General features: G+C 44.2%; 1 protein-coding gene across 7 annotated transcripts in view; it reads left to right on the top strand.

Moving 5' to 3' along the window:
- The window catches only part of VPS53 (VPS53 subunit of GARP complex), a 204,325-nt gene that overhangs the window by 63,486 nt on the left and 118,373 nt on the right, over window positions 1–22,466 (top strand). For 5 of the 7 annotated variants that reach the window (XM_053568540.1, XM_053568542.1, XM_053568543.1 and 2 more), the window contains 3 exons: window positions 6,483–6,569; window positions 11,206–11,321; window positions 13,226–13,345. In XM_053568540.1, coding sequence (XP_053424515.1) covers window positions 6,567–6,569; window positions 11,206–11,321; window positions 13,226–13,345 — 239 coding nt within the window. In that variant the 5' untranslated portion in view covers window positions 6,483–6,566. The remainder of the gene's footprint in view (window positions 1–6,482; window positions 6,570–11,205; window positions 11,322–13,225; window positions 13,346–22,466) is intronic. The other 2 variants (XM_053568545.1, XM_053568544.1) reach the window with 1 other exon arrangement.

The raw sequence follows: 22,466 nt of genomic DNA, 5'->3' as shown, positions 1-22,466 counted from the left end.
CCTCTATTCTAAGCCCCAGACTGGTGTGTCCAGTGTGATGTCTCCACTAGATATCCAATAGGTCATCTTAGCCCATTCTGTGTAGCTACAACAGAATACCACAGACTGAGTAATTTATAAAGAAAAGAAATCTATTTCTTATAGTTCTGGAGGCTGGGAATTCCGAGGTTAAGGGACTTGTATGTGGCAAGGGCTTTTTTTGGAGACAGAGTCTCAAGCTGTTGCCCTCAGTAGAGTGCAGTGGTGTCATAGCTCATAGCAACCTCCAACTCGGGCTCAAGTGATCCTTCCTCTTGCCTCAGTTTTTCTATTTTTTTTTTTTTTTTTTTTTTGTAGAGACAGAGTCTCACCATACCGCCCTCGGGTAGAGTGCCGTGGCGTCGCACAGCTCACAGCAACCTCCAACTCTTGGGCTTACGCGATTCTCTTGCCTCAGCCTCCCGAGCAGCTGGGACTACAGGCGCCCGCCACAACGCCCAGCTATTGTTTTTTTGTTGCAGTTTGGCCGGGCTGGGTTTGAACCCGCCACCCTCGGCATATGGGGCTGGCACCCTACTCACTGAGCCACAGGCGCCGCCCCAGTTTTTCTATTTTTAATAGAGATGGGGTCTTGCTTTTGCTCAGGCTGGGGTCGAACTTGTGAGCTCAAGCTATCTACCCGCCTCAGCCTCCCAGTGTGCCAGGATCACAGGCGTGAGCCACTGTGCCGGGCCGGCAAGGGCCTCCCAGCGTGCCAGGATCACAGGCGTGAGCCACTGTGCTGGGCCGGCAAGGGCCTCCCAGCGTGCCAGGATCACAGGCGTGAGCCACTGTGCCGGGCCAGCAAGGGCCTCCCAGCGTGCCAGGATCACAGGCGTGAGCCACTGTGCCGTCTTGCTGCCATGTGGCCATGAGTGAGACTCTGCCCTCGTGACCCAGTCTCACTGTCTACACTGTTGTATTGGGCATAAAGTTTCCAATACATGAACTTTGGGGGGAACCTATTCAAACCATAGCATTCTGTCCCGGAGCCCTAATTCATGTCATATATTTTTTCCATCTTAATAGTCCCAAGGTCTTAACTTGTTCCAGCATCAACTGAAAAGTCCAACGTCTCCTCTAAATCAGAAATAGGTAAGCCTCAAGGCGTGATTCATCCTGAGACAAATTCCCCTCCAGCTGTGAGCCTGTGTGATTAAACAAGTTATAGTCCTCTCTTGGTATCTGCAGGGCTTTGGTTCCAGGACCCCTCTCAAACACCAAAGTCGGCTAAGGTTCAAGTCCCCTCTATAAAATGGTATAGAATTTGCATAAAACCTTTGTACACTCTACACCCTCTTTTGTACTTTAAATCATTTCTAGATTACTTTTTGTACCTAATTCAATGTAAATGCTTGTTAGACTGTATTTTAAGATTTGTGTTGTTTTTTATTTTCTTTTTCAATTATTTTCAGTCCATGGCTGGTTAAATCTGTGGACATGGAGGACTGACTATATGGTAGAGCAGGTGTAGGATAGACATTCCCATTCTACAAGGGGCAACTAGGCAAGAAAAAAAGCAGCAACAGGCCTCAGGTAAATCCAAAACTCAGCAGGGAAAACATTACGTCTCAAAGCTGGAGGATGATCTTTGACTCCATATCCTGCATCCTGGGTGCACGGGAGCAAGGGGTGGGCCCCGAGGTCTCAGGCAGCCCTGCCCCTATGGTTCTGCTGGGCTCGATTCTCACAGTAACTCTCCTGGTGGAGGTTCATGCCTGCAGCTTTCCTGTGCTGCACATGCGTGCTGAGATGGCCCATACCCGTGATTTCCTTAGGCATTTCCCTAGTATGGGGCTCTCTACAGTGACTCTGGCCCTGCATCAAGTCTCCGCCTGGGCTCCCAGGGTGTCCATGACATCTTTTGAAGTCTAAGTGGCGGTTGCCACAGCCCCACAGATTTTGCATTCTGTACATCTGCAGAGTTAGCACAATGTGAAGACCACCAAGGCTTGGCGCTCGTGCCCTCTGGAGCAGCAGCCCAAGCCACACCCAAGCTCACTGGAACCATGGCTAGGTCCACCAAGGAGTGCTGCCCCAGAATGTGGGGAGCAGAGTCACCGGCAGGCCTGGGCAGCGGACGCTGAGGTCCTGGGGCCACCTCTCTGGAAACGTTGCCCTCAAGACCCTGCTCTGCCCCAGGCTCTCCAAAAGGCTTTTGGGATCATCCTCCCACATTTTTTTTTCTTTCAAAGAACAGCACCCGGCTCCCTTCTCTCCCTCCTAATCTCTTCAGCAAATGGTTGCGTGGCTCCACCCTTGGATCGCTCTCCTAAACGTGCCTTTCACTCCTTACATGGCCAGGCTGCAGATTTTCCAACTCTTTCCATTCTGCTTTACTTTTAATTATAAATTCCTTATTTAAATAATTTCTCTCTCCTCACATCTTACTATCTGCAGTTAAAAGTAACTGTGCAGCTTCTTCGGAATTTTGCTTAGCAGCATCTTCCACCAGATAGCCTAGTTTACCACTCGTAAATTCCACCTTCTATAAAGCCCTAGGGCATAGACACCAGTCAGCCAAGTTCTTTGCCACTTTATAATAAGAATGGCCTTTACTCTAGTTTCCAATACCCTGTTCCTCGTTTCTGTCAGAAACCTCATCAGAATTGCCTTTACTGTCTGTATTTCTACCAACATTCCTGTCACAACCACTAAGAAGTTCCAGACTTTCCCTGAGTTTCTTCTTTTCTTCTGAGCCTTATGCTTGGTGTCCCATTTGCAGCCATACAGGCCTTTTCCAGTATTCACTTTAAAACTTTTCCAGCCTCTACCCATTACCCATTGCCCAAACTTGTTCTAAAACCGCATTTTGAGGTGTTGGTTACAACAATAGCATATAGTTTTGTGTTACTGAAGGCACCAGAAGGCACCAGACTCAGTAATTTATAAAGAAAAGAAACTTATTTCTTACAGTTCTTCTGGTGGCTGAGAAGTCCAAGGTCAGGGGGCCCACATCTGGCAAGCCCTTCTTGCTATGTCATCCCAAGGCAGAAGGTGAAAGGGCAAGAAAGCATGCACCGGCTCAGCGCCTGCAGCTCAGCAGCTAGGGCGCCAGCCACATGCACCAAGGCTGGCGGGTTTGAACCCATCCCGGGCCTGCCAAACAACAATGACAACTACAACCAAAAAATAGCCAGGCATTGTGGCAGGTGCCTGTAGTCCCAGCTACTTGAAAGGCTGAGGCAAGAGAATGGCTTAAGCCCAAGAGTTTGAGGTTGCTGTGAGCTGTGATGCCACAGCACTCTACTGAGGGTGACATAATGAGACTCTGTCTCAAAAAAAAAAAGGAAGGAAGGGAAAGAAGGGAAGGCAGTGACCCACTGCGCCAGGCCTACAGCAGCTTTTTAACAGAAGAAAGGAAAAAAGAAAGAAGGGAGGAGGGAGGGAGTGAAGGTGGGAAGGAGGGAGGCAGGGAAGGAAGGAGGGAGGGAAGGAAGAAGGGGAAGGGAAGGGGAGGGGAGGGGAAGAGAAAGAACCTGCTTGAGAAAGGGGTGAAACTCAGTTCTTTTATCAGGAACCTACTCTGCAGATAATGCCATTAATCCATTCATGAGGGCAGAGCCCTCATGACTTCATCCCCTCTTATGGGTCCCACCTGTCAACAGTATTATATTCAGGATTAAGTTTCCAACACATGAACTTTGGGGGACATGTAAACCATAGCTCGGGCTGTGCACTCTTTTCTTTTTTTGAGACAGAGTCTCACTTTGTTGCCCTTGGTAGAGTGCTATGGCATCATAGCTCACAGCAACCTCAAACTTTTTTTTTTTTTTGTGACAGAGTCTCAGGCTATTGCCCTAGGTAGAGTGCTGTGGTGTCATAGCTCACAGCAACCGCCAACTCATGGGCTCAAGTGATCCTCTTGGCTCAGTTTTTCTATTGTTTTTCTAATTTTGGCAGACACAGGGTCTAGCTTTTTGCTCAGGCTGGTCTCAAACTCGTGAGCTCAAGCAATCCCCCCCCCCCATCCTCCCACAGTGCTAGGATTACAGGTGTGAGCCTTTGTGCCGGCCCATGCACGCTTAATATATTGCACACACAATTCTTGTTTTCCAACCTTTCTGCCACCACCACACACACCTTCCTGTCAGGCCCATCCTCCTGTCTTCCCTAGCTCAGTAAATGGAACCAGTCACTGGCTTTTCAAACCAAAATCTAAGAATAATCTCTGATTCGTTCTTCTCCCTCATTACCCACATGCAGCCCATCAGGGTCATGTGGGTTATACCTTCTTATAAATCCTGAACTGCTCCACTCCTTCCCGTCACCACTGGCTACCTGGTCTAGACCTCTTGCATCTCTCTCCTGTACAAATATAGAAAAGTACAGGATATTTGAATTATTATTATTATTATTATTTTTGTAGAGATGGGGTCTCAAACTGGTCTCAAGCTCCCAGCCTCACGCAGTTCTCCTGCGCTGACACCCCAGAGTGCTGGGATTGCAGGAGTGACCCACTGTGCCAGGCCGGCAGCAGCTTTTTAACAGATCTTCCTCTCCTGCTTTCACTCCTGCCTGGTATGATCCTCTCGCCATGGAGGAGGAGAAGTCTTTTATACATGTAGTAACATGTGCAGTCCCTTGTTTAAGAACCTTCAGCGGCTTCTCATTGCCTTGGGACCAGAATCCCCGTGCTTGTACCAGGTCTTCAAGGCCGTCCATGCTCAGACCCCAGCCTCCCTCTCCAAATTATTTTATGATACTTCCCACTTTGATGTTACACTACTATCTACTTGCTTTTTGATCCTCCAAAACACAAAGGTCTTTTTTTTCTTTTCTTTTTCTTTCTTGCTTTTTCGGGCGGCGCCTGTGGCTCAGTGAGTAGGGCGCTGGCCCCATATGCCGAGGGTGGTGGGTTCAAACCCAGCCCCGGCCAAACTGCAAGAACAACAAAAAAATAGCCGGGCGTTGTGGCAGGCGCCTGTAGTCCCAGCTGCTCGGGAGGCTGAGGCAAGAGAATCGCGTAAGCCCAAGAGTTAGAGGTTGCTGTGAGCCATGTGACGCCACGGCACTCTACCCGAGGGCGGTACAGTGAGACTCTGTCTCTACAAAAAAAAAAAAAAAAAAGAAAAACTCTTTCTTGCTTTTTCTTTTTTTTTGAGATAGAGTCTTATTATGTTGCCCTGGGTCAAGTGCTGAGGTGTCATAGCTCACAGCAACCTCCAACTCTTGAGCTCAAGTGATCTGCTTGCCTCAGCCTCCTGAGTAGCTGGGACTACAGGCGCCCACCGCAACCAACACCTGGCTAGTTTTTCTATTTTTTAGTGGAGATGAGGTCTCGCCCCGGCTCAGGCTGGCAAAACACTGAGCAAGGTCTTTTCGAGATCAGAGTCGTTGCACTGCTGTGCTCGCTGCTTGTTCTCTTACTCCAGGTCCACATGTCCTGACTCTTCTCATCCTGGAGGTCCTAGCTTATCTGCTGTTTTTCAGGAAATGACCACCATTTCTCTTATTCTCATCACTCTGCGTAATTCCTTCACCACATCCATCTCACTCACGAATTTTCTTGTTTCTTTATTTAGTTGCTCTTCCAGTGTCTCCTTCCCCAACTTCTCAAAATCGTAAGTTCCTTGAGGACAAGGAGAGAGACTGTGCCTGTCCCCTCTACCATTGGATTCCCAGTGCTTAGAATAATGCCTGGCATTGGGAGGTCTTCAGCTGAATGAGTGAAGGAGTGAATTAAGGAAACGCTGAGTAATGTGGCTGGCACCGTGACTGCCACAGGAATTTGGAGTAGCAGTTTGGCTGTAGGTAGTCTTCGGTCATGCGTAGTGAAGTACATACATACACACATGTGTGGCTGGCAGGCACCCTCCCGGCCCCTCTCACACTGCTTCCCCTGCCTGCAGAAGAGACGGTGAGTTGTGATACTTCTAATGTGTAGCATCTGTCTTTGTAGGTTTTTGTTTTAATGGCAACATTTGGCTCCCCATTAGCTTTAGTATTCCTTTCTAACCTCATTGCATTGGTTTCTAAATGAGGTTGAAGATTTGCCACAATTATGGAGTCCTTATGCACAGCCCCAATCCTTTTGAGAGCACAATCTCTTGGAACGTCCAAATTAAGAACTCTTCCTACTCCCAGCTTACGGTCATCTCTGTCTTTCTGTAGCCTTGGCGTTACCGTGCACACACATGCACAAATGTGCATGCCCTGTTCATTGTCGTCTTTAACAATGTGTGTAGTAATCACTGGGATAGAAGAAAATCATTTTGTTTTTAAATTAAAACTTTATGATGAAAAAAAAACTTTATGATGCAGTTTTGTAAGGATCCCAAGTATCTGCCTATATCCAAATGCTGGACTCTGTACATCTCTGCTAGTTTGGTACAGAAAAATTGTTGGCTAAGTGCAGTGAATCAAGAGAGCTTTATGGTAATTTTCTTTTGCAACTGGAATTGATTAAAGAGCAGTAGCTGGTGCTATCCTGAATTGTTTTTTTCATTTCTTTCTTTTTCTAGGCCCTTGAGGAGGCTCAAAAAGCTATTCAGCAACTCTTCGGCAAAATCAAAGATATCAAAGACAAAGCAGAAAAATCAGAGCAGATGGTGAGTTTAGGTATCTTCCTAACTTTTTTGCACTAAATAAGGAAGTCAGCTTCTCATCCAGTCATACTAATTAGTGGGCTTTTTTCCCCCACTTCTTCCCAGCCAGTCATGCATGTCTCTAAAGCAAGCCCCTGTGAGTACGTTCTAGACTGATCCACGGGCTGCTGATCCACAGTAGTGACTCACCGCCCCTGCTGCCCTACATTTGCAGCCCTGTTTTTAAATAGGAAAAGTTTTCTTTTTCTCTTTTCCCAAAAATAGTTCCTTAGTCATTTTAGATTCCCGAGAGAAAGAATTTGTTTATATCACGTATTTCTCAATTAAGATATATGTGTTCGGGGGCAGGGCCTGTGGCTCAGTGAGTAGAGCGCCTGCCCCATATACCGAGGGTGGCGGGTTTGAACCCAGGCCCGGCCAAACTGCAACAAAAAAATAACCGGGCGTTGTGGAGGGCGCCTGTAGTCCCAGCTACTCGGGAGCCTGAGGCGATTCTCTTGAGAGCTGGAGTTTACTGTGAGCTGTGATGCTACGGCACTCTACCGAGGGTGACAAAGTCTGTCTCTAAAAAAAAAAGAGGATATACGTGTTCAGTGTGTAACTTGGGAGCATGCTAAAATTGCTCCTGGATCTGGGAGGTGGAACGTATCCTGTGTGTAGTTGTAAGTTCTCCCTCTACAAATTTGTGTCCACCAGTGATGTACTCAGAATGTCCCTCTGGGGACCAGGAACACAGGTACTCAGAAGGTCCCTCTGGGGACCAGGAACACAGCATTCCCCCACTCCCAGTCCATGGGTTCAAATTCTGGCTGAGTAATGTAATGTCTCTAAATTGTCTGAATTTTAGTTTCTTCAACTATAAATAAAAATGAGAGCATCTACCTCATGGGGTTCTTGTAAGAATTAAATGTCTGAAGGGCATGGAGCGTGGAAATAGAGACTTGGGTTTGTGGCCCTTCCCCAGGATGCACTGTGCTCAGCACCACCCAGGGGCCCTTGAAGTGCAGTTGTCAGGAAACACTATCAGGTGCTACTCTTGCTAGCATTTATTGTACTTGGGTTTCTCAGGCACTGCTGTTGTTAGAATTATAATGTGCTGTTTTGGACAATGCACCCTATTCCATCCAAAAAGGTGTATGGCAACAGTTTGAGTAAGCTGCTTCTGAAGTTATTAGATGCCTTACTTTCTTGGACAGTGCTTGGCTGAATTGAAGAAGAAGTAGGAGTGAGGGGAAAGCTGCTATTTGCTGTGCTAAGCAGCAGTGTGCCAAGCACTATGCCAGTTCTTTTATTTATTTATTATTATTGTTATTTTGGGGAGATAAAGTCTCACTTAGTCGCCCTCAGTAGACTGCAGTGGCATCATAGCTCACAGCAACCTCAGACTCTTGGGCTCAAGCGATTCTCTTGCCTCAGCTCCCAAGTAGTTCAGACTATAGGTACCAACCACAGCACCCGGCTATTTTTCAGAGACGGGGTCTCTAACCTGTGAGCTCAGGCGATCTGCCTGCCTTGGCCTCCCATAGTGCTGGGATTACAGGCGTGAGCCACTGCACCCAGCCACAGTTGTTTTATTTTTTAAATTATTATTATTTTTTTTTATTGAGGCAGTCTCATTTTGTCCCCTTTAGTAGAGTGCCCTGGCATTGTAGCTCACATCAACCTCAAACTCTTAGGCTCAAGTGATCCTCTTGCCTCAGCCTCCCTAGTAGCTGAGACTGCAGGCTCCTGCTACAACACCCAGCTATTTTTAGAGATGTGGTCTCGCTCTTGTTCAGGCTGGTCTTAAACTCTTGAGCTCAAGCAATCTACCCGACATGGCCTCCCAGACGCCGGGATTACAGGTGTGAGCCACCATGCCCGGCCTGCCAGTTCTTTACACAAGCAAGCTAACTTGTATAGCCTTATGAAGTAGGTTTTATTGTCATTATTATTTTTATGATTACCAATTTTATAGATGAGGAAACAGACTCAGTAAAACTAAGAAACTTGTTCTAGGGGCACAGAGTTAGTAAATACTAGAACTAACATTCAGCCCTTGTTCTGTCTGATGCCAAAGCCTGCCTTTTTATGTTCCATCTTTTTTTTTTTTTTTGAGACAGAATCTCACTATGTCGCCCTTGGTAGAGTGCTGTGGTATCACAGCTCACAACAACCTCAAACTCTTGGGCTTAAGCGACTCTCTTGCCTCAGCCTCCCAAGTAGCTAGGACTACAGGTGCCCACCACCACACCCCGGCTATTTTCTGTTGCAGTTGTCATTGTTGTTTAGCTGGCGTAGGTGGGGGCTCAAACCCACCAGCCTCTGTGCATGTGGCTGGCGCCATAACCACTGTGCTCCAGGCGCTGAGCCATGTTCTGACCTTTTTTGGCTGTCCAGGGGTAACAGTTGTGTTGAGTTAACTGTGGGCATTCTGTTTAGTGGAATGGTATAAGTGTGTAGTTTAAGTGTGGCCTATCTCCTTGTAGGCCCTACCATTAAACAGTTTAGAAGAAAATGAGTAGTTCGGTTAGTCTAGACTAGAGAAACACAGGATATTGGTTGGGAAGTGATGGGAGATTCTGGGAATAAAGAAACTAGTTAGCTTCAGTGCAGAGCAGTAAGGAATGGAATGGAAGGGACAGACTCCTGGCATGAGGATTTAATGACTACAGGGAATGAGAAGAGTCATAGATGACTGTGACTTTGAACATAGTGGTTAAAGACTACTGATGTTGAGACTGAAGCTAAGGAATCCAAAAAGAAACATAGAGGGTTTTTTTTGTAGGAAATAGGATGATGATTTTCAGTGTTGGGAGTGAATGATCACATTATAGGGCCCAGGTACTATATTTAGTTCATTATTCCACTCCTCATCTTTTTTTGCCTCCAATTTAATTATTCAGTGAAGTGGTGGAGGGATCTTAGCGTTTTTTAAACAAAGTATACAATGGAAATAGACGTAATTTGAGGGTTATAGAGAGAAGGCAGGCCTGATGGAAAAGTCCCCATGAAAGAGGTTTTTAAAAATTTTTTGAGACAGGCCATCTGTGGTGGCTCATGCCTGGGAGGCCAAGGCGAGTACATAGCCTGAGCTCAGGAGTTCGAGACCCCGTCTCTAAAAATAGCCAGGCTTTGTGGTGGGCACCTGAGTCCCAGTTACTTAGGAGGCTGAGGCAAGAGGATCACTTGAGCCCAAGAGTTTGACGTTGCTGTAAACTATGATGCCACGGCACTCCACCAAGGGTGACAGAATCAGACTTTGTCTCAAAAATAAATAAAATAAAATTTTTGAGACCAGGGTCTTGCTTTGTCACCCATACTCAAGTGTATTGGTGCAATCATAGCTCACTATAGCCTGGCACTCCTGGGGATCCTCCTGCCTCAGCCTCCCAAGTAACTGGGACTATAGGCCGTGCTACCAAGCCTAGCTATTTTTTTTGTTTTTTTAGAAATGGGGTCTCACAGTGTTGTCTAGGCTAGTCTAGATCTCCTGGGCTAAAGCAATACTCCTACCTGGGCCTCCCAAACTACTGAGATTATAGGCATGAGCTACTATGCCTGGCCTAAAAAGGCTTTTTTCTGCTAAGATCCAAGTCAGCCTTGCAGGCTTGTGGGTATGGGATTGAACTGGCCAGTTCATAATCTTTATGAGTTCACCCACTTCAATGGGAGATATCCAGTGACTAGAATGTTTGTGCGTGGTATCCAGGGCTCTCCCTTACTTCCAGGTATCACAGGCGTGAGCCTCCGCACCAGGCCTACCTTCAGAACCCGGGGAACCAAACTGCTGTAAGTGCCTGTGGCTCAAAGGAGTAGGGCACCGGTCCCATATGCCAGAGGTGGTGGGTTCAAACCCAGTCCTGGCCAAAAACTGCAAAAAAAAAAAAAATAATAATAATAAAAAGAAAGTTTCTTAATCAACATGGACTCAATTTACTGGAAGATTTCACTTATGTGTTAAATTGGGGAATTTTTTCAACTTCTCTATTGAGTATACTATTCTAGGGACTGAAATATATTTGCATTTCCAGATATAGGATTTCTGTCTCTTGGATGTGAACTTTACTCCCCAGATTGCCTTATTACTCCCTGGAGCCTCCCACTCTCCTCTTACATCATTTCATGTTAAGCTTATGTTACAAGAGCTACACTTTGGTCTTCTTGAGATTTGAGAGAAAGTGTTTGCTGGAGCTCCAAGCCATAAACTCTTAGTTCCATTATAAAAACTATTTCAATTCAGTTAGCTGACTAATCCCTATTTCTGTACCAAACCCCAGAGCTGCAGTGTCACAGGGCATATGTTTCTGACCTTATTCAAGAAAAGCAGTGCTTTACTTGGCTCCTATATCTTATCTATATGCTCATTAGAAAATTGCTATTTGGATCATTCTGTATGGGGTAAAAATAAATTTCATTTCCTTCTTACCACTGAGGGTTTTATAACCCTGCGTAGAATCAGAAGAAAGGCCAAATTAAATAGGCCGATTGGAAATTATTTTTGATTTTGTATTATGAGCGTGTTTGTGTTTTCTCCAAGGGCTAACCTGAGATTTTTTTCCTTGTTTCATTCACATTGGCTTCTTGTGGAACGACTTGCACAAGCATGTCATATTTCTTAACCTTCTTCCTTTCTCTCCTGCGGTTTTTCAATCTTTAGGTGAAGGAGATCACCCGTGATATTAAGCAGTTAGATCATGCCAAACGCCACCTGACCACCTCTATCACAACACTGAACCACCTGCACATGTTGGCAGGCGGCGTCGATTCCCTGGAGTAAGCAACGTGAACTTTCTCTTTTGCATCCATGAGAAATATATAAAGAAAATGGCATTACAGTTTTATTCACTTCTCAGCCAGAGGAGTCTCACCAGCCTGTCCCACTTTCTGCAAGTGGGCCTTGAGTGAAATTTGCTTTGCCCTCTGGTGTTCAAAACTTAACAAGCACATAAAGCTTTGAAGTAAATGAGGTGCAGGTCAGTCTGAAGGAGACTCAAAAAGCCTATGAGAACGACTCCAAGAATATAGTTCATTTTCATGTAGTCGATCTATACCATGAAGACAGACAAGGTGATTTCAGCCCATAATCACCCCCTATAGCCTCTGCCTTGGCAAGTCTTCCTGCTGTTTTTTGAGTGAGTTACAATGTCATTGAAGAGACTAAATGGAAACAGATCTTTGATTTGTCATTCAACCTCTTTTTATATCTATACCCATTTTTTCCCAAATCAGTAGTTTCCTATCTGGCTTTTAGTGGGAATGATATGTGAGAATGCTAGAAATAGTATTAAAAGGAATAGCTGGTCATTTATCACAAAGAAGCAATGCAAAGCCTCCTTTGCTAGCAAGATTCTGCCATTCCATTTCACCTTGGTGGTCTGTCTCAGGCTGAGGATTCTCCCTGCCCCAGCTTCAATATAAGTCTTCGTGTGGATGGAGAAAGAGCTTCTCCACAGAAACTGAGAAACAGTATCCCCTTGGGGGAGGAGGGAGGGAGAATACAGTGAAGGGAAGCAGAGGAGCAGGCGGGCTCTTCCCTGTCTCTCCTTGGTGTTGCATGAGCTCCAGGGCACCCCTGGTCCCTTCTGTGAGCAGTGACAGCTGTGGCCAGCAGGAGAGGGAAACAGCAGTCTCCTGTGTCCCTTCCCTAGGTGCTCAGTGTGACCCAAAACTGTCAGACTGGACAGTGGTAGCAATATAATGTCTTGGCTTGAATTTGATCCTTTTTCAATGCCTTTTAAGGGAAATGATAAATAAAATTTAAAAGCCTAACCCTAATGAAAAATTTAGCTCTAATAGTTTGTACTTTCTCCCTGTAACTATTGATCATGTCAGCATCTTCATGTACCTTAGCACAGGGAAAGCAGACATCTCTCTGACACAGAGTTGTTCATCATTGCCTTAAAACCTACAGATTTGAGTTAACATGTAAGTGCATATAAATGCCCTTTGTTGTATCCTAGAAAGATGTGTTTGATTTGTCCAAATGCTATAATCCTTATATAGTAACATCCCTAACCCTGTTCTCTGCCAAAAGTGCACTAATCCCATACTGCTCGATCTAAATCTGTAGTCTTCCCAGATTCCCCTCCCCAACCCAATGAGAATGTATTGCCTACACATTCTTTTGGAGTCCCCATAGCACGTAACTTTAAGTTCCTTTTTTTGTTTGTTTTTGAGACAGTCTCACTTAGTCACCCTCAGTAGAGTGCTGTGACATTATTGCTCACAGCAACGTCAAACTCTTAGGCTCAAGTGATTCTCTTGCCTCAGCTTTCCAAGTAGCTGGACTACAGGCGCCCACCACAACATCTAGCTATTTTTAGAGACAGGGCCTCGCTCTTGCTCAGGCTGGTCTCAAACTGAGCTCAAGCAATCCAGCAGCCTGGCCTCGGCTTCCCAGAATGCTGGGATTACAGGCATGAGCCACCGCACCCAGCCTTGCATAACTCAAACTTCTATGTAGAACATAGTTCATCCTGCCTGATAGTAGTTAGAGGTGTACTTGACCCTCCTCTACTAAATGATGTCACCTTGTGGATTTAGACCAGGTCTTACTTTTTGTCCACAGTGCACAGTTGAGTTGATGTCTGTGTTAGAGCTAGAATAGCTTGCTCCACATCTGTATCTTGTGTCCTTGGCATTTTTTTAGGGTTTTTCAACTTTTTATTTCCTTGCAGAGCCATGACCAGGCGAAGACAGTATGGAGAAGTCGCTAATCTCCTTCAGGGTGTAATGAATGTCCTAGAGCACTTCCACAAGTATATGGGAATCCCACAGATCCGGCAGCTGTCTGAAAGGTAAAGTGTCACTGGAGAAAAATGCTCTGCCCTTAAGAAAAAGTGGTGCCCAGGAAGTGCTTATGCATTTGACTCAGCATGTTCATTGTAGAATCTAATTATAAGAAGGAACCAGGATGTTGTCTGATTTAACACTATCTGATACAGGCACCACCGCTAAGATACCTCTTACGGTGTCCTCTACAGCTGCCTATGTCACATAGGTGCATCTGTATACATGGACAGTTCTCAGTTGTCTGTATTTGTGAAGGAAACTGTTCCAGATATCTATTTCCTGGTAACAAACTGCCACAAAACTTAACAGCTTAAAATGCTAATTATTTTGCTCGTGTAATTTGGCCTGGCTCAGTAGGAACAGCTTGTCTCTGTTCCGTGCAGCATCAGCTGAGGCAGCTTGAGAGCGGAAGCATCCTTTGCTCACTCTCGTGGCCAGCAAGTTGGTGCTTGCTGTCAGGTGGGGCTCAGCCAGGCTCTGGGGTGCTTGGATTTCTTCATGGTTAGGTGACTGGGTTCCAAGAATGAGCATCTCTAGAGAAATGGGCTTGGAAATCACATAGCATCACTTCTGCTTGAAGACTCTAAGATTCGAGAAGAAGGAGGACCGTCTTCTCTCACCCCCTAGTAGGCGTGTCGGAGTCACATTGGTGAAAAGAACACATGGATTGGCATAGACTGCTGTGGCTTTCTTTGGAAGAATACAGTGCAACACTAGGACTTTAAATCTAACCAAAAAATGACATACTTTCTAACCTTATTCTTTACTTCCTACTCCTTTTTTTTTTTTAAAGAAACATGGTCTCACTCTATCACCTGGGCTGGTCTTGAACTCCTGGGCTCAAGCAGTCCTCCTGCCTTAGCCTCCTAAGTAGCTGGGACTATAGGTCTATGTCCCCAAGCCCAGTTCTCTTTCCTACTACCATTGAGTTTTTTTTGTTTTTGGTTTTTTTTTTGTAGAGACAGAGTCTCACTTTATGGCCCTCGATAGAGTGCCGTAGCCTCACACAGCTCACAGCAACCTCCAACTCCTGGGCTTAAGCGATTTTCTTGCCTCAGCCTCCCGAGTAGCTGGGACTACAGGCACCTGCCACAATGCCCGGCTATTTTTTGGTTGCAGTTCAGCTGGGGCCGGGTTTGAACCCGCCACCCTCGGTATGTGGGGCCGGCGCCTTACCAACTGAGCCACAGGCGCCGCCCTACCATTGAGTTTTTATAGCAGATTCACATCTAATGGAAAGAAAGTCTGATGCTTTGAGAGAAGGAAGATGAGGATTCTCAAGGGGATGAGGGATGGTGAATTCAGTGACTCTTCTGAGAACACAGTGACAATCACTATCAACAAATCCTAACAACCTTCCTTGCAGCGGAGAAGAAATGAAGGGCTAGAATTTAGCAGCTGCCATCATTTTCAACTCTGCCTTCCTAATACGTTTGACTGCTGCAAGCGTCTTTTTTCTTAAGTTTCTTTATTTTTAATTAGACAAGTTTATATGTTTTCTTTTGTTTAAAAAAGTCATATATACAGATGAAACTTAAGTTCTCTTCAGCTATACCTCAAATCCCATTGTTCTCCCTGGAGGTAGTGACTGATACCAGTTTAATGGATATCTCCCCAGATTTTTATCCGTATATTTACATAGATCTATAGTTTTAGTTAATGGTTTTGTTTTGCTTTAAATAAATAGTTTTCATGCCATATGCTTCATTCTGAAACCTCTTTTTGTTTTCTTTGAGACACAGTCTCACTCTGTTGCCCAGGCTAGTTCACAGCAACCTCAAATTCCTGGGTTTAAACTATCTTCTTGCTTCAGCCTCATGAATAGCTGGGACTGCAGGCACCTGCCACAATGCCTGGCTAATTTTTCTATCTTTAGTAGAGATGGGGTCTTGCTCTTGCTCAGGTTGTTCTTAAACTCCTGAGCTCAAGTGATCCTCCCACCTCAGCCTCCCAGAGTGCTAGGATTACAAGTGTGAGCCACTACGCCCGGCCTCGTTTTTTGTTTTCAACCTATCCTATAAATGTATTTTAGAGATTTCCCACGTTGTATTTAACTGATACATAGAATTCCATAGAATAACGTACCACAGGTTATTTATCCATTTTGCTAGCACTATATTGTTTGTTTCTAATTTTTTAAATATATCATCATAAGGTTAGGTAGGCATTAAAATTTTAGTAAGTACTGCCCATTTGCCCTCCAGAGAAGCTTTATAAAGCTATAAAACTATATATCTGCACATTGTGTGAATACCCATTTCTCTGTACCCTCAACAGTACTCAATATTGTCGTTTTTCATTTTTATCTATTTGATAGAAGAAAAATGGTATCTAGTTCTTTTAATTTTCATTTCCCTGGTAGTTTATGAGATTACTATTTTTTCTATTAATGATTGACCATTTAGATTTCCTCTGTGAAGTGCCTGTTCACATCCTTTGCCTATTTGTCTTACAGAGTTATCCTTTTCTTATTGATTTGTAGGAATTTTTCTATATATTCTGGATGTTAATTCTTTGTCAGATCTAGGATTAGATCTTATCTGAAAAACCATCTGAGTGTGTTACCTGGTTTGAAGGCAGATCTTTGACTATCCTTTCAATTTTTTCTACAGTAATGAGTCTATTCAGATTTCCTACCCTTTTAATTTTATAATTGTGGCAAAACATAAATGTAAATATAAAATTAACCATTTTAAATGTACAAAATAGGCATATAAGTATATTCATATTGTGCATGATACCATCACAACTATCCATTTCCAGAACTTTTCCAGAACTTGTTTCGGACAGACTGTGTACCCATTAAATAACTCCCCACAGCCTCCTATTCCCCAGTTCCTTGTAATCTCTGTTCTACTTTCTGTCTCTGTGCATTTGCCTATTCTTGGTCCCTTGTATAATCAAACAATATTGTCCTTTTGTGTCTGGCTTAATATAATGTTTTCAAGATTTATCCACGTTCGGGCGGTGCCTGTGGCTCAGTGAGTAGGGCGCCAGCCCCATATAGCGGGGGTGGCGGGTTCAAACCCAGCCCCAGCCGAACTGCAACAAAAAAATAGCCGGGCATTGTGGCAGGCGCCTGTAGTCCCAGCTACTCAGGAGGCTGAGGCAGGAGAATCGCGGAAGCCCAAGAGCTGGAGGTTGCTGTGAGCCGTGTGACGCCACAGCACTCTACCGAGGGCGGTAAAGTGAGACTCTGTCTCTACAAAAAAAAAAAAAAAAAGATTTATCCACGTTCTAGCAGTATCAGAATTTTATTCTTTTTTAAGACTATATTCCATTGTATGTATAAACCACATTTTATTTATCCATTCATCTACTTTTTTTTTTTTTAAAGACAGAGTCTCATTTTGTCACCCTTGGTAGAGTGCCGTGGCACCACAGTTCACAGCAACCTCCAGCTCTTGGGCTTAGGTGATTCTCTTGCCTCAGCTTCCCGAGTAGCTGGGACTACAGGCGCCCATCACAATGCCCGGCTATTTCTTTTTTTTAATTGCAGTTTGGCCGGGGCCAGGTTTGAACCTGCCACCCTCAGTGTATGGGGCTGGTGCCCTACTCACTGAGCCACAGGTGCCACCCTATCCATTCATTTATTGATGGGCATTTGGGTGGTTTCCACCTTTTAGCTATTGTGTGATAGAATAGGCAAATCTTTTGTTTGGCATTCTGTGTTGCTTATTAATGACCTGAAGTCAATCTCATTCTTACTCCCTTACAAGATAACCTAGTTTTCTTTGGTTTTCTTTTGCTCTGGAAGCCTTTGAAATTTGGAGTCTAGGAGAAGTCAGGAATTTTATTAGGACATAGGTTTATTTATTTATTTATTTATTTTACTATCTGTGATGCTCTGTTCTTATTGTATTCTTTTTTTTTTTTTTTTTTTTTTTGCAGAGACAGAGTCTCACTTTATAGCCCTTGGTAGAGTGCCGTGGCGTCACACAGCTCACAGCAACCTCCAACTCCTGGGCTTAAGCGATTCTCTTGCCTCAGCCTCCCGAGTAGCTGGGACTACAGGCGCCCGCCACAACACCCGGCTATTTTTTGGTTGCAGTTCAGCCAGGGCCGGGTTTGAACCCGCCACCCTCGGTATGTGGGGCCGGCGCCTTACCGACTGAGCCACAGGCGCCGCCCTCTTCTTTCATACTTTCTATCTCTTTGTCCTTTGAGTGCTTTCTGAAAGAACTCAACTCGGTCTTCCTGGGTTTTTTTGTTTGTTTGTTTTTTTTAACTGCTCATGGATGTATATTTTAATAAAAATAATTCTGTCAAAATACAACAGGAGTTTTTTCATCTCTCAAGTACAATTTTAATAGGATGTTTTGTGTTAGAATTCTCTCTCAACCCTCCCACACCCACAAGTTTCATGCTAATGCCAAGTATCAACTCTCAAGGACAAAGGCAGAACCAGTGTGCACAATGTGGAGGATGTCTGTTTCAGCTGTAGTTACTGATGGATGAAAACCCTCTGAGACAGCCAGAGGCCATGATCTGGCCGCAGGTCCAGGTGCATGGGACTGGCGGTCAAGTAGGGCTCTTCTGCCTGGCTGCTCCACGGCATGCATACCTGAGTGTGAGCAACCAAAGGAACTTTCAGCTCTGACAGTTCTCTGCTGATCTTCTTTGTGCTTGCTTAAGAGGTGAGAAGGTGCTGGGTGGCCAGGCGGTCCCCAATTCTCTTGTCTCATGATGCCCCTGTTTTAATGGCCTGTACCTAGCCGGTCTTCCTGTTCTTGTTTATTCTTTGCTTGTGCCCATTCTGCTATTTGGCCCAGCTGTTGAATTTTTTATTTTAACAATCCAGCATTTTGGTTTCTAAGATATCTAGCTGTTTCTTTTTTCATGGGCATAATGTGTTCTTAAATCTTCCTGAGAATATAAATTATATCTATTTTACTTTATTTTATCTTGTTTTATTTTTTTGAGACAGAGTTTCACTTTGTCACCCTTGGTAGAGTGCTCTGGCATCACAGCTCACAGCAACCTCAAATTCCTGGGCTCAACCGATTCACTTGCCTCAGCCTCCCAAGCAGCTGGGACTATAGGTGCCCCCCCCTCACAATGCCCAGCTATTTTTTTTTTAGAGAGATGGGGTCTTGCTCTTGCTCAGGTTGGTCTTGAATTCATGAGCTCAAGCAATCCACCCACCTCAGCCTCCCAGAGTGCTAGGATTACAGGTGTGAACCACCATGTCCAGCCCTAAATTATATCTGTTTTAAAGCTTTGAGTTACCCATTCTGTTTCTTGTCCTCCATTGGAAGGTCTTCAGTTTGTTGAGTATGGTGACTCACTTTCTTGATATTAGCACTCTTCAAATGTTTGGCGATTCTTAGCTGAAAGCTCATTTTTGTTGTTGATGTTCTGTTAGTCTGATCGAGAATGTTCTTTCCCTGATGCCTGCTCATCGGGGAAGAGGCAGCATGTGCTGCTTGGCTGACTGTATCACAAACAGTGCTTCTAAATTAAGGTGGGGCCAGACCTGGAGGAACCTGCCAGGTGGGTGTGCCAGTGGCTCATCTTCTGGGCTAGGAGGCCCCTGGATCTTCCTGGGTATTGTCAGCCCCTCTGGCCTCTGCTAAGGTTCTCAGACCCCAGAGCCCACATTTGCTGTCTGATCTGAGCATTTAGGGTATAGATGCAGATGTGAACACTGGCTTAGCCACTCCTAGTGTGGGGTCCCAGCATATCCCACTGGGCCCCACTCCTGCTCCTGGTGTCTGCTGCCATCATGTCTTTCATTTTTAAGAAGCATTCTTGGGCGGTGATTTCTTCATTAATCATGTCCTACCAGGGGTTCCTCAGAATTCCTAGTCTGCCACTTCTTTTCTGTGTGGTTCTGGATTTTTCTTAAAATCTTTTTATTATTTCCGAGGATCTGGACCAGGAATGAGAGGTTGCAACATGTGCTCAGTGTGCCATCTTATAGTAGAAATGCCAAAGAACTATTAAGGAATGTTGGAACAGAGCTTGGAAGAGTGCTAGGGAAGTCACCACCCTTCCCCTCGTCCTTCCTAACCCCTTCATACTGGGAGCTGGCTGATTGCCATATCAGACTGGGAATGTGACGCAGCCAAGAAAGCAGACATCTGGGACTTTATGAGCTGCAGGAGGGAAGGGGGCATGAATGAAGCAGGCAGACTTGCTCTCAGGGGCCAATATCCCCAACTCCTACTCTCACAATAACCAGGAGTTGATCTGTTTTTCCAATTTATTTTTTCCTTTATTTACTTAATAGATATTTTCTATGGATTTTCTGTATCCTGGATGCTATATTGGGGTACCGAAGGCACAAAGATAAGAAAGACACACTCTCTACCCTCAAAGAGTTCACCATTTTTATATGGGGAAGAAAGACACTAATAGAAAGTTATAACTTAGCACAGAAGCACTAAATCTGGTATGTGCTGTACTGATACCAGATCTGTATGATCTGTGTCTGATCCTGTGTATAGCAGGATCTCAGATGAGAATGGAAGCAGGGGCCAAGGGTTGGGGTCATAGGAAAGTAGAATTTTAATCAGGAAAAAAATTTTTTTTTTTTTTTTTTTTTTTTTTTTGAGAATGAGAGTTTCACTCAGTTGCCCCAGACTAGAGTGCTGTGGTGTCATAGCTCACTCACAGCAACCTCAAATTCTTGGGCTCAAGAGCTCCTCTTGCCTCAGCCTCCCGAGTAGCTGGGACTACAGTCACCCACCACTATGCCCGGCTAGTTTTTCTATTTTTTTGTTTTTTGCCGGGGCTAGGTTTGAACTCACCACCTCCGACATATGGGGCCGGCGCCCTACTCCTTTGAGCCACAGGTGCCACCCAGTTTTTCTATTTTTATTAGAGATAGGGTCTCAATCGTGCTCAGGCAGGTCTTAAACTCCTGAGCATCCACCATCCTTGGCCTCCCAGAGTGCTAGGATTACAGGTATGAGCCACCTCACCTGGCCTTAATCTGAATTTTAAAATAGGTAGGGCCTCACCACCAAGACAGGGAGGGAGAAGATTAGAGAGAGAAGAAATAAAACGGTAATTCGAGAGGCAGCAGAGGGTGATAAGGCTATGTAGGTCCATAGGGTCAGATTTTATAAGTCTTGCTAAAGAATCTATTCTTTATTTTGTGGACAGTAAAAAAAATTTAAGGAGGGAGGGACATGATCTCATTTATATTTTGCAAAAGTCCTGTGGATCATAGAGATACAGGAGACTAGAAATTAGGAGTATGTTCTAGAATAGAAAAGATAAGAACCTTATAAAGCAATGGCCATGAGGTCAAAGAGATGTGTTTAGGAGTTGATTACCAGTTGGTGGGATGGGAGGGGTGTTATTGATGGCAAGAATATGACAGAACTGGATTTTATTTGTAAAAAAGCAATGTCGGGGTTCGATAAGGGTGCCAAGACTATTCACTGGGGAGTAGATAGTCTTCCAGGAAACTGGATGTCCACATGCAGAAGATAGAAGTTGGACCTTAACCTATACAAAAAACAACTCAAAATGGATCCACAACCTAAACTTAAGACCTAGAATTATAGAACTCTTAGAAAAAAAACAAGCACATGTTCACAGCATTGGATTCAGGAGTGATTTCTTGGATATAACTCCAAAGTTCTTGGCAGCAAAAGAAAAAAATAGATAAATTTGACTTTATGAATCTTTTTAAAAACTGACATCAAAAGACAGTATTAACATAATAAAAAGGCAGCCCACAAAATCAGAGAAAATATTTGTAAATCATTTATTTGATAAGGGATTAATATCCAGAGTATATAAAGAACTCCTAAAATTCAACAACAGTCAAAAACTCAATTCAAAAATGAGCAAAAGCCTAGGAGGTTTAAGTCTGCAGAGCAAGCCCACATCTCTTTTAAAAAAAGGAAAAAAAAAAAAAGAAAAGATGCTTCCTATTAGGTCATGAGGTGGTTTTGATTTGCGTTTCCCTGGTGGGCTTTTTAGTTTGATGTAGTCCCACTTGTTTATTTTTACTTTCGTTGCCTGTGCTTTGGGTGTGCTCTTTTCAACACTTTTTCAAAGAGGTGGTAGCTTTATAAATTTGAAGGAACTTTGTCATCACTTGTTGTAATGAATTACCCTTAAAGAGAGAATACCCAACATTTAATAAATATATCTCAGTGTTCTAAACGTTCATTATCAAGTAGCGTTGGTGGAACACAGGAGAATTTACTTTTCTTTTAGTTCATTTCACTATAGTGGCAATAATTTTGTACAGGTGACTATGTGCTAAGTAACACTCAAAACGCAAGAGGAGAAAGCTGCTTGTTTTCAGTGCTTGCTTAACTACACCTGCTTTATAAGAGGTACTAAAAGTTTGAGGAAAGTCCAGACCCTAAATTTTTTTTTTTTTGGAGACAAAGTCCCACTCTGTCACCCTGGATAGAATGCCGTGGCATCATAGCTCACAGCAAACTCAAACTCTTGGCCTGAAGCAGTCCTCTTGCCTCAGCCTCCCAGGTAGCTGGAACCATAGGTGTGTGCCACTACGGCCAACTAGTCTTTCTATTTTTAGTAAAGATGGGATTTCACTCTTGCTCAGGCTAGTCTCAAACTCCTAAACTCAAGGGATCCTCCCTCCTGGGCCTCCCAGAGTGCTGGAATTAGAGGCCCACGCTGCCGTGCCCGGCCCAGACTTCTTGTTTTTAGCATCATTTCTGGTGAGTTTTCCTTCCTAGTGTTTACATAGTGATGGTAGAACCATCTGGAAATGATAGAAATAGCTGTTTGTCTTAGGAAGCCGGGAGAAAGCAGGAGAGTTACACCCTACGCATTTCTTCAGTTTCTTTAATATCTTGCTGTCTATAAATTGCAGAAGTTATAAGAAAGGTTGCCTTCTGAAACCTTTGTATTTTTGAAGTATGAAGATCTTGAGCCTTGACTTGAATACAGCTATTCCTTCCAAACTCCCTTCTGGAAAATGCTTAAATGTTTAATGTAGCATTGAAGGAAAGGTTTTTTTTCTTTAATATCTTAATGTTTCAAACCCTCCTGGCCTGAGCATATCCATGAAAGCAAATGTTTCTGGTCAGAAGTCAGTATTTCCTGAGAAAGAATGGAAGATTTTTGCATTTTCTTGAAAACCACAGAACTCTTGAGCTAAGAAATATTTTGCAGATCTGTTTGTGACCT

This window comes from Nycticebus coucang, chromosome 18 (genome assembly GCF_027406575.1).
Source record: "Nycticebus coucang isolate mNycCou1 chromosome 18, mNycCou1.pri, whole genome shotgun sequence".
Taxonomy (NCBI): domain Eukaryota; kingdom Metazoa; phylum Chordata; class Mammalia; order Primates; family Lorisidae; genus Nycticebus; species Nycticebus coucang.
This window is presented reverse-complemented; position numbering and strand designations above follow the sequence as displayed.